At 43.0% G+C, this 12,881-nt stretch overlaps 1 protein-coding gene across 1 annotated transcript in view; it reads left to right on the top strand.

Moving 5' to 3' along the window:
- VEPH1 (ventricular zone expressed PH domain containing 1) overlaps positions 1 to 12,881 on the top strand; it is a 202,995-nt gene that overhangs the window by 66,082 nt on the left and 124,032 nt on the right. Inside the window, exon 6 of the mRNA XM_058556450.1 lies at positions 6,630 to 6,839. Within this exon, the coding sequence (XP_058412433.1) occupies positions 6,630 to 6,839 (210 nt within the window). The remainder of the gene's footprint in view (positions 1 to 6,629; positions 6,840 to 12,881) is intronic.

Below are 12,881 nucleotides of genomic sequence, written 5' to 3'. Positions count from 1 at the left end.
ACTGAAAAATTGAGGCTGTTAAGGCTGTGGCTGGTGAAGCAAATGGAAGTGCCAGAGGACACAGCAGAAGACGGCAGTCAGGAAGGTGAGCTGGACAAGAGAAGGAGGAGACTTGAACTGAATGAGGAGAGCGTGAAGCAGATTCCTGGAGGTGTTGTGGGTGCTGAGTGTGGATCCCAGAAGGGAGAAGCAAGGGTTTAGGAGGTGCCCGCAGTGATGTGAACGGACCCCACCTGCGCCAGGATCCTAACTGGTGGGAAAAAGTTGTGACAGGGAACTGCCCACCCTTTGTTTCCCATCAGCGCTTCCTTCGTGTTAAAGCAGCCCCCCCACTTGCCTGTTTCAGCTCTTCAGCTCGTCATGAGCTCGCGTTGATTGCTGAGGCGCACAGGCAGTGAGCTAGAGAAATGCCTGATTCGTCTCCTCTCTCACGTTCATTAACTAGACAGTGGGCAAGCGGAATGGGAGGAAGGACGGAGAAGGGGTTTACTGAGAGAGGGAAGTGAAATAAATGGCAACAATCAGAAATACAGACTGAGGCTTTCAGTTTAAGTCCAGTTGATTCAATTTCAGATGAAATAAGAAGCTAAATAATGAGGTTTTTGACCCTGAGAAATTTGGGTTAAAGTCGAGCTTTTCTTTCTGCGATGCTCTCTGTACTTGTAGGTAAACTGCGTGGGCTCTCCATGAGGGCAATGTGCAGGAAGACTTCACTCTTTCTTGAATGCCTTCCTCACTACCCTGCCTCTGTGACCAGTGATAACCTGGCTCTCCAGGGCTGGAGGGTCAACGGTTGGCCCTTGAAAAACGATTTTCTCTGTGGAAAGCTAACTAGTCCATGAGATTGCAAAGATGGCATAGCTTCAACATCCATACATCTGTGACCTTCAGATGTGGCTGGTCAGGCAGGTGGGTCCTCTTTCTCCATCATTGCCCTCTGGGTGTCCCTCTCTCAGGAAACTATCCTTCCTAGATGGAGAGAGGCAGTTCTTGGCTAGTGATTCATGGTTGGAACCTCCAGAGAATCCTCAAGGTCCGTTTATAGGAAAAGACTGGGTGGTCAATTTTCCAAGTGGCCTTCTGGGGCCAAGTCTGTATTCTTGGCTGCAATAAACCATGCTGTATTCTAGCCAACGAAAGGAACAGAATTTAGTAACACATGTGAGCACATCTGTCATTATCCCCAGGACATGGGCTTCTAGTCCTGACCATACAGAGATGAGTGGCAGAAAGTGGCAAGTTCAGCCCTCTGTTGATTAATGTCCAGACCCAGAAGAACTGCTTTTGTGGTCTAGTCCCTAGAGAAGAGAGTCATTTTCTAGGATTTTCTCTCAGTAGTGTAGAGCATTCCTATTCACATACCTAATCTTACAGCATCTAACACAGCATCACCAGGCTGACAATACTCAGAGGTCACTTTTGGTATTTGTTTAAAATAAGAAGCCATTTGCAGAACGTTAAGAATACGGAGTGATGGAATATATAGACTGTTCTAAAACAGTCTTTGGAGCAGAACCATGGTTTTCAGAATATATACTTTGTCAGTATGATGGGAGTAAATAGTAGATGAAAAGAGTGGTAGTTATTTTATAGATTTCCGGGGATTAATACAGATTGTTAATGCTAGCCAAATTCACTGAAAGATAAAATAGGCCTGAGGACCATTTTAAGAGGGAGCGCACACACACACGGGTACATACACGCACACACACACAATAGGTCTACCTTTTATTATAGACATAAGAATTTAAAAGTCATTCGCTGCCAAGTAAGTTATGATGCTGTGCTTTCAGATGGCCCTACCCTCCAAGTGCCCGTGGCCTGGAGTGATGAGATATGTCCACAAAACTTCAGTTCAATGACACGATGCTAAACCTGTCAGCAGACTGCTATGGGACCACAGAAAAGGCAGTGATTAATTCTGCTTAGGAAGGACCGGGGAAGCCCGGGGTAGGACCCTTCCCTGGGCTACTTGCTTTAGACGGTTCTGATCTGGCCCTCCTCTACCTGTGCCCCCAGTTCCCATGCACTCCCTCGCTAACTAAACATAGTCTAGGTAACTGGGACCTTGGAATCCTTTTCCTATGTACCTCATCCTGCTTCCAGGGCTTGTACAGGCCTGGTCCCTGGATCTGTTCTCCCAAGGACAGGCCATGTCAACAGTGTGACCCGCTAGGCCTGAGGGGTGGCCTAGATGAGCTCGCATATGTGGGCTGGGGTATTCACATATATGCATATGAGACTCCTTGCAGGGCAAAGCCAGGGGTAGAAAGAGAAGGGAGGGGCAAAGAATGGGGGCTAAGGGTATTTCTCTCTGTTCCATCTACAGAGGCCAAGAATTCTAAATTCAAATCAAGCCTCTCAGGTTGTTATAAAGGTATACATCAGGTAGGAGGATAGAACATTTTGTATAGCTGCTAAATATTTGGGTGTGTGGTCTGGGGGCCTCCATTTGTACTCTAGCCCCAGGTCCTGCATGCATTAGGGTAGGCTGGAGGGAAGGCTTCCCAGAGTAGAGATATTTGAGATCAACTTTGAAAGTATGAGAGTCCTTTCCACATTCAAGCCACTATGGGTGGTCAGTGGCATGTTGCTGGGTCAGAGGGTTCTCGGGGGAAGAGGCAGCAGACAAGCCTGTCAATGAAGGCCCTGGAATGCCATGGCGTTGGGATTCTGGCCATGGGCCGTGGGAAATCTTTGAAGGTCTGTAAGACAGGCTTGATGTGATCAGTTGGTGTTTTAGGACAATGACTCTGGTGGCAGTGAGGAGGCTGAACAGAAAGGAGAGAGTCTTGAGGTTAGGAGGCCAGTTTGGAAGCTTTTCCAGGGGTCCGTGGAAGGGGGCTTATGGCCTGAACAAAAGCTGTGTCAGCTTGTTCTCTGCCGGCTATGTTGTCTTGATGGCTACTCTGCTCTCAGCAAAGACAAGGCTTTCCCTGAGACATGAAGCAGCTCCCAGTAAGGTACCCCGAAGAGACCAGCCAAAGGAAATGCCTTATGTTTGGAAAATAAAATTCCTCCTTATCCAAGAATAATCTATCTAAAGCCCAAAGCACCACTTCCCTTCCATGTGTATGATGTGGATAAACTTCAAGAAATATCTATCTTTTCTATCACCATCATCATAAACTTTGGGTTATTAGAAAATCACAGCAAAATAATCAACTTTTTTTTCATTGGTAAAATTGTTATTACTTTGCTTGCATTATTCAGGGCTTCTCTTCTCTTTGTTCTTTCATTGGATTCAGCTGTACCCAGGCATATATATTTGCCTTGAGCTAGCTAGCTTTCTTTCTTTCTCTCTTTCTTTCTTTCTTTTCTTCTCCCTCCCTCCTTCCCTCGCTCCTTCCTGCCCTCTCTCTCTCTTCTTTTCTGTCTTTCCCTTTCTTATTTTTCTTTGTGAAGCAACAAATACAACACACTCTTGTGCGGCTTGGGATGTATGGCTGGAGGTTAAATAAAAAAATAAAATTGGCATGACTAGAAGCACATGTCACAGAGACCTTGGTGTTCCAGAAATAGGACATGAAGAGTAAGGACCAGGAAATGGAATTTTATAGAATGGGGTAGGAAATGTGTAAGCACTTTCCATTTCTAAAAGCCTCAAGTTAGGTGTGCTGTCCCAGCCTGGAGAAGCTGGCTGACACTTCTGCCATATGTGCCAGGGGTCTCCTGGTTTCCCCCGAAGGACAGACAGCCGCCCCCGTGACGGGAAGCATGTATCAAACTGTTCGTTCATATACGCCATTACCAGAAACTAGCGCTATCCTTTCCTCCACCAGTACTGGATATGAATATGAAGTTTACATTTATGTGTAGGATAATTTTAGTTATCTCAAAATTGTCTTCTCTTATGTCCCTGTTATGTTGTATATGACACATGCAATATATATGTTTAAACATTATGTACAACCATTCAACAACTCTGCGGTGCAGTGCTGCCTGTAAAATCAGATTTGCTCCCCTGTAAAATCATTTAGATTTGCCTTCTCTTGATTTGTTCCTCAAATATTTCTTGACTCACCTTCTGGCCAGGCTCTGTGCTAGACACTGGGTATACAGTAGGGTACAAATTAGAATTGATATTTGACCTTATAGAGCTTCCCATCCAGCCTGCACCACAGATGTCTAGACCAGAAGTAAAAAGGAAGCCTGCCAAGGACCTGCTCAGAGCCATTTAGGGTCTGATGGGCACTTCAGCAGGGCCCTGGACTGAGAGTGAAAGGGAGGAGGGGCGCTGGTTAAGGAAGGCTTTTAAAGGAAGTAACAGCTAATCTGAGACCTCACAATGATTGGGAGTTAATTAGTCCAGCAAAATAGGGCCAAGAATTCCAGCAAGAGAGAATCAGAGTAAAATCCCAGGCACAAGAGAAAATTTAGCAGGTCAAGAAAATTTTCTAAAAATTCAACATGGTTGAAGTGTGACGTGCAATAGAATTTGGATAGAGGGAGAGTAGGCTAAGTAGGTGAAGAGATAAGTCTAGAAAGATGGATAGGAGTCAGTTCAGAAGAGGTATGTTAAGCCTCTATCTTGAGAGCACTGGCAAATTGGTGAGGTATTCTAAGCTGGAAATGGTGACCATTGTGGCCATAGGGTGGAGAAGGGACTGGCTGAGCAAGACTGAAGGCAGGGAGAACAGTTAGGAGGCTGTTGGAATTACCCAAGCGCAGGATGATTGGATCAATGGCGTCAGCTTGAATGTTCCCACTGAGAGAGGACTTCCCTGACCCCCAGCCTAAATTAGGCCCTGGGATGGTCTCTCACAGCACCCAATATTTTCCCTACATGGCATTTATTATCATTTATAATTATGCATTTGTGTCGTGATTATTTGTTTTACTGAACGTCTCCTTTACTAAACAGTGAATTAATTATTCCATGAAGGCAGGAACCTGTCAGACTTGTTAGCAGCTGTAACCCCAGTACGTAGAACAATAGCTTGCTGATGGGGAGGACTCAATAACTATTTGTGAAAGAGTGAATGGATAGAAGAATGGAAATGGAGGAAAGTCTACAGATCTGTGTGATACTTGGGAGGTGGAATCAATAGGACTTGGTGCTTGCTCAGATGAGGCTGCTGAGAAGGGAAATACAGTAGTCAAGGATGATTCCCAGATTTCTGGCTTGAGTAGCCAGGCAGATAATGGCATCATTTATGAAGAAAGGAGACACTCAGGGCCAGGGAAGGTGGTGGGAGAAGCAGATTTTTGGCAGGGGATGGATTATGAGTTCAGCAGGTTGAGCTGTGCATCCGATTCGGTTTTAATACTAGAAGCTACATTTCAAGTCAATCTTACCAAAAAAGTAACAAATCAAAAAGCAAACCAACAACAAACAAAAGAAATAAGCATGGTAGAAATATAAATGGGCAAATAGTTTTTACTTTTATTGTTCAGTTTTCCACAGATTACCCTTTCTAATTCTTTCATTTTAGCAGACAAAACAAATCATTAAAATGTCAATATGCAACATGTCGGTGTACTAACATAGTGACTTTTTCCACAAAAAAGTCACATTTTCTTTAATATAAATTATTATACCCTTATATTCATAAAAGCATTAAAAATCAAGAAAGAAATATTAAGGTAGTAGGAACATGGTGGAAAATTATTTTACTTTAATAATTTTCATGTTATTGCATTTTTGTTTTTAAAACGGAAAATTGAAAATGTGAGAGCTCTTTCCTGATTTCTTATTTTTATTATTAAATATTTCCAAATCATATTTGTCTACTTTAAAGACTTTGATTAAAATCAACAAGGATCTCTCACATACTTATATTGACCTTTAAATTGTAGCTCTTAAGGTGGTTCGGAGGAAATGTAACATTCCTGATGAGGCCACAAGAGGTCAAAACTTGATATATAAATAGGAGCATCTGAGCGTTTTGTAAACTTTACTCTTCCATAAATAGCAAAGTCCAGATTAAAAAAAGAAAAAGAAGGGCCTGCCCTGTGGCGCAGCGGGTAAGTGTGTGCTCTGCTTCAGCGGCCCAGGGTTCGGAGGTTGGGATCCCGGGCGCGCACCGACGCACCGCTTGTCAAGCCATGGTGTGGCGGCATCCCATATAAAGTAGAGGAGGATGGGCACGGATGTTAGCCCAGGGCCAATCTTGCTCAGAAAAAAGAGGAGGATTGGCATTGGATGTTAGCTCAGGGCTAATCTCCCCCACACACAAAAAAAAGAAAAAAAAGAAAAGAAACTGAAGCCTCTGAAATTTTATTGTAAATTTTAAATTCCAAACTTGGGAGATTTATTTTCCAGTTTTATTGAGATATAATTGGCATATATCGCTGTATAAGTTTAAGGTGTATAGCATCATGGTTTGACTTACATATATTGTGAAATGAATACCCCAATAAGTTTAGTTAGCATCCATCCTCTCATATAGATACGACAAAAAAAAGAAAAAAATTTTTTTGCTTGTGATGAGAACTCTTAGGATTTACTTTCTTAACTTTCATTTATATCATATATAAGAGATTTACTTGAGTTTCAATGAGGGTAATAATCCCAGAATGTGTTGAGTTCAGATTTAATTTAATCAAAAACATTAGATTGATTCTGATTCAATTAAATTTTCTCTTTGTTTCTCTCTCTTACCTCCTCCTCACCTTTCTTTTTATAGGTGGTTAAGAAGTGTATTCCTTTTCTAATTGGGCATTTGAAGGATTCAACCCATAATGATGTCATCTTAAACATCCTCATAGAGATAGCAGGCTATGAACCAGAGGCTTTGAACAGTTTTCTTCCAGTGCTGAAAGAGACTGGTGAGAGATTCCCCTATCTCATTGGACAAATGGCGAGAATCTATGGAGCCGTTGGGCATGTAGATGAAGTAAGTTGCACTTTTTCTTCTCCATTTCCCTAAATTCCATTGCACTTAATCCGCTGGAGCTCTAGGACCTACAGATTTGTCCTGGGAATTCTGAGAACTCCCATTTCTCTTCCAAACCTTTTGCATGGACAGTAACCTCTGGGTCAAGGGCACATTGCAGCAGGGTTACATGGAAGGTTCAGGAAGAGAGGATTTCGTTACTTCCTTAGGAGTGTCACCTAAGGAAGGGGAAGGGTTAACATGGAGAGAGCACTATGACATATTCAAGATTGCTTTGTAATAACAACAATCAATAAAAGAGTTTCATCTCATTTCTGGGAACAGCTCTGCTTAACCCAGGAGACCATTAGCCAGCACAGAATGAGGTCTCAGAGACTACCTAGTAACAGGAGCCCATGGCTGGCCTGTTGATAAGCGCCTGCACTTGGGATGTTTTGAGCCCTCTGGATGATGTTAGTTGAGAGAGTGAAATGAACCTTTGTGCATGTTTACAAGTTCTAGCCTAAATATTTGCATAATGGAATCTTTCAACAAGACAACAGGATACTATCAGAGTTTGTGAGGATTAGGTGACTAAGAAAGATTTTCCAGAAATTCAGTTTTGAAAGGTGTGTGCACATGCACACACACGTGCGTGTCTGTCTGATGATTTTATGTTGAGATTTGGGATTTTTGTTTTTTTAAAATAAAAGCAAATCTATCATTGAGAGAGGGAACGTTTTACTTTCACCCACTTACATATAATATAATTAGCTATAAGATAAATATGAAATTGTACAACTCTTAAAAGGGATTTCATAATTCAAGTTCAACCCCTGATTCCACACAGGAGAAAATTGAAAACTGAAAAGGTTAAGTGACTTATCCAGACTCAGGCTGGGTTAGCTGGTGATGCAGTTGGAATTAGATCTTTGGTATCCGTGGCACTCTTTTCAAATTTTGTCTTAAAATGGGTCTTTGGTTTTGTTTTATTTTGTTTCTGCTGAGAGCTGTGGAGAGCCCCCTGAGTCCCGGCTTCCTCGTGGTGGAGGGCCTTTCTCCTCCAGCTCCCAGAAGCAGGTGGGAGAGCTGAGCTCCCAGGCAGCCTGCACACATCAACGACAGGGTGGATCCTGTAAGAGGATTGCTTTAGTACAGACTGCTGCTGACTAGAATCCCTTTCTATCCACTGCTGTTGGGAATGTCACGCCTCCCTGCCATGATCTGCCTCTGGTCACGCTTTCCCTTGCTGTCACCTCTGCTGCCAGGAGAACCTGCTAGTGAGCCCAAGTGCTTTCAGGCCAACTTCTGCTGACAGCTGGTTGACCGAATCTGCTGCCCTTGCAGGTTTTGAATGGACCAGAAAATGCAACCTCTGATGTGCAAGGCCCTGGAATCTTTAAAAAGTGCACTCTTCCTGCACTTTAATGGTACTTCTTTTGCTCACAAATACATTTATGATTCACTAATGTGTAGTAATGCACATTGGAAGTGTATTTAGTCAAATGTCCCACAGAAAATGTAATCTGTAAAAAAAAAACCACTAGCCACATGCAATTATGTCACTATAGGTTTGTCTGAACTAAGGTTAACCTGAGAGAGAATGATCTATTAGGTGACATTTGTGTGACTCCAGGTGGGTGCAGGGAGAAGGAGAGGGCATCCAAATAGCCTGAGGAATCACTTTTTTCAGAATTAAGAACGTCAAAAGATTCCCTCTCTCTCAATCGCTCATTCTCATGTGCCCATGGAGGCATCTATGTTTGGGGGAGAAAAAATTTTTTCTGGTGCTTCTGATTCACCTGCTCAGCAGAGAACAATTTTAGATCAAATACTTTCCAAATGTATCTGCATATCAGGATTACATGGGGAGCTTTATTAATAATATAAGTTCTTAGTTCCCATAGAATACCTACTAAATCAAAATCTCTAAGAAAGGGACCCAGGAATCTGGATTTATGGGACCCTCTGCCAGAGTAATTCTGATGCAGCTGTTTGTAGATCAGTATTTGAGATCCCTATATATATTTAAAGCATTTTCTCTCTTAGACTTAGAATCAGGCCTTGTTCATCACCCATCCTGCCTTCCTCCATCAAGTCATTGCTAATCAATTAAAACTTTTCCAGATTGCTGATATAGCAGTTTCGATTAGGTGTGGTTGAGAGTAACACAAAAATTCAAAGCAACAGTGGCTTAAACAGGGATATACATCTCTCTCACACACAAAGAAGTCTAGAAGGCAGTCAGTCTAGAACTCCACGTTGCAGAAACCCAGGCTCCTTCTACTTTGTTGCTCTACCATCCTTGAGCACATCAGAGAGCACATGGCTTCCATCTCATGGGCCAAGATGGCTACTCATCTCCACCCATCGAGTCAGTATTTCAGCCAACAGGAAGGGGAAAGGGGAGGAGGACTCTTCTAGATAGTCAAACACAACCTATTGTTTATATCCCGTTGAACAAAGCTGTACATGACTACACCTAGCTGCTACGGAGGCTGGAACCTGTAGTCTGGATTCCGGTGGCCACATACCCAGCTAATCAAGAGAGAAAGGCAGAAAGAATGACAGAGGACAAACAATGTCTTTGTTGCAGTTCATCAAGTCATTTCAGTTCTCTGGGTCTGTTTTCTCTCCTCAAAAATAACACCTTTGCACTGGATTACCTCCCTTCTGGCTCTGATCTTCTTTGATTCCATTATTCCATTTCATTGAGGATCAGCCTAACAAAATTACCTATGTCAGTCAGGCTCCTTTACTCAGAAATAATGCCCCTTCTTGTTGTTTCTAATGCCTTCTTTTAGCTTTAAAGAATGCTAAAGCTCAGATGTCCCAAGAAAAAGCATAGTAGTCTAAGCAGCTATTAACTGCTTAATTTGAGTGAACCTGTTCAATTTGCTAAAAAATCTTGTGAAGCCATATTCCTAAAGACCAAACCAACAGGCAAGATAAATTTCTACTCAGCCTCTTTCCAAAAGGAAACAGGACATTACTGATGTACATTGTGAGGTGGGTGTGAGGGCAGAAATGGAGTGTGGGATCCTGGGCACCTACAGGAGAGGAAATTGCTATACAGAGGGAGCAACAGGAACTTTGCCCTGGAAAGGCCCCAGTGCTCTGTGTGTGGAGAGCTTGGTCCGTGGGGAGATAAAGGGACATGGGACTATATGAGACACGGAAATGCTTAGGGTGTTGATGATAAGGCAGCCACAGGACCCTAGTGACCTCAGGCCCTAGGATCTTCTCTCTCAAACTATCCTGGTCTCATCTAAAAAATGACTTAATTTAAACATTTTATTTTGACACTAAAGTAAAATTTTCAGACGTATTCAGGAGTTCCAAGTATCAGATGATTTCGTTGCTAGGATTTAAGAGATTTGGGAAGTGCCGAAAAGCCAATTCAACTTTGAGTATCTTGCTCCAACTTTTTGAAATGCACAGTCTGGGACTAATTGGAGCCTACTGTTCCATCCTTCCCTTGTTGCCTGGCTTCTGGCAAACCACACTGTTTGATCCTTAGGAGGAAGAGAGGAGTCTTCTGGAGGTAGGCAGTCCTCAGGCCCGGGACAGCCTCCGGGGTAGCATTAGCCCAGAATCAATTGCACAAGTTGTTAATCGACTTATGCCTCACCTTCCGTGCTTGCTTGCAGCCAGGTGTAAGAACTGCAGGACTGGCTACGGGGATCCAGATCGGGTGTGCCTGTCTTTCAAATCAGGGCCCATCTGGATGGGCCAACTGTTTTCAACAGCTTAACAGGAGCAACAAAATTCTTCCTGGGTCTGCATGGACCCAGCAGAGGAGAGTTGTATATATAAAACAAAAAATAAAACCTTCAGATTCTTATTTTCTCTATCTCCCATATTATCTTAGGGATCTTTTTTTGCCCAAATTTAAATGAAACCATGCTTAATGGCCTCATAGTGCTGTGTGACTATAGGAGGCTATACAGTTACTTGCAAGCCATTTTCAGGCGTGTACTGGCATCCAAACCACATCCATTGGATGGAGAGTGAAACTGGGAGGACCAAAGGGTGGAGAAACGCCTTCTGGGGCACCTGATGAGTTGTTGTCCCTGAGGACGCCTTCCCTGGCACTGTCCAGTGAAAGACGCAGCTGGTTCTTCATCGGGATTCACCCCACTTCTGTGGTATGCTTAGTGAAAGCACATGCATAAATAAGAAATATTATTTTATTAGAAATGTCCTCAACGTGGCAAAAAGACACAGGTCCTTTTGTCTTTCTCACATGAGAAGATTGCAGACAACAGCAGAAATGACATCTTAGTAGCTTCTAATGAAGGGTCCATCCGCAAATGTACAACAAGATCATTCATATAAAGCCCTTAGCACAGTGCCTGGCATATAGTAAGTGCTTGAGGCATTTCAACTAATAATAACAACAACAGCAGCAGCAGCAGCAATATAATAAAAACCTGCATAGCTGGAGAAGGCTAATGAGAGAGGAATGTGCTTCTTTCCCCTCTAATGCATCTCTTATAGTTACCAGTTTTCTTTCTAAAAGTATATGTGTGATGCTTCTTCCTTGCACACATCTTCTGCTGGCTCATCTATTGCCCACAGAGAACCATCTAAACTCCTTGGCTTGGCCTCAGCCTCCTCTCTAGCCTTAACTCTTACCTGTCCAGGCTATTCCGTCCCTCTACATTCTGTCTACTAGCATTTTACACCCTTCCCTGAGCACACCTGCTCTGACCTACATCATGATCTTCAGCCTATTCTTTTGCCTGGATAGTCCCCACCCCTTCTCCTACTTATCTTTCCTCCTGTGTTGCCTCCTGTGTAAGTCTTCCCAGTTCCCTTAGGCATTTGGTCACCTCCCTCTAGACTCTCCCTGCATTTTGGTTCTATCTCAAATGTCATACCGACTTGCCATGTTGTAATTTGCCTGTCCATGTCAATTTCTTCTCCATGAGTCTCTGAACTCCCAGAGGAAAGGAATCATACCTTATCCATCCGAATTCACCTGTGGCCAGAAGAGTGAATGAATACTTGAGAGTACTGTTAATTAAAAATTTGAAGGTTGGATTCTCACTAGCCACTTTCATTCAATCAAGTCTCTGTCTAATTCTTCTAGGTAACATAATTATAACAAGAGAAAGGAGAAGAAAATATTAAGAGAGAGAGGGCTGTTGATACTTCAGAGCCTACACAATTTATCTCTGATATCTAACAGATGAAAGATAAGGATAAGTTTGACAGGAGACATGGGGTCAATAACCAGAAGGTATGTGATGGGACATATCCATCTATGATTCCAAAAGATCCTGGCTCCTTGGTAGGTGACTTAAGAGAAAGATGACACTGAGCGGATCATGAAAAGAGGTTTTCATATATGAGGGCTCAGCAGGCAGCAAACTGGTTCAAGTGCAGCTCCACAGAGCATCATTCACCACCTATACCGAGCAGTGGTGACCACCCAGGATATGTCTGTGTAAAGATCCACCACGTGAATGATTGTGCTCACCGTGGGGACATCCATACAGTACAACATGGCGACTAAGAGGGTGAGCTCAAGAGTCAGACTGCCCTGGTGTGAATCTTGACTCAGCCACTTACCAGATGTGTGGCCTTGGGCAAGTTACATCACCTCTTTGCCTCCGTTTCCTCATCTGTAAAGTGGGAATAGCAATATTATTCACATAGGTTTGTTGTGAGGATTTAATGAGTTAAACCATGTAGAACAGTGTCCGGCAAATGGTAAACGTTCAATATATGTCAGCACTTTAATGTATTACTCCCTCAGTGTTGCCCAAGGCTTTCTCATTGCATTTATTTGGACAGAAACTGAATCTTAAGCCTAAACAGACTGAAATTAGGGAGGACAGCAACCAGGTAAATGGCTCGCCTCTTCCCTGCTTCTCCGAGGAAAGAGGAGGGGACATGCATGAATGAATGGATGGATATGCGTGCGACAAGTCAAAATAAGGACAGACAGAAAGGGAATGAGGTGCCATAGATGACGGCGCGCTTCAGTAAAGTGGTAAAGCAGACTGGCTATCTCTTTCTTCTTTTTGGGAAATAACTGGTATATGTAGATTTTTT

The sequence above is a fragment of the Diceros bicornis genome, chromosome 15, assembly GCF_020826845.1.
Source record: "Diceros bicornis minor isolate mBicDic1 chromosome 15, mDicBic1.mat.cur, whole genome shotgun sequence".
In the NCBI taxonomy this organism is placed as follows: domain Eukaryota; kingdom Metazoa; phylum Chordata; class Mammalia; order Perissodactyla; family Rhinocerotidae; genus Diceros; species Diceros bicornis.
The sequence above is the reverse complement of the archived record's forward strand: the minus strand, read 5'-3'. Positions and strand labels throughout refer to the sequence as shown.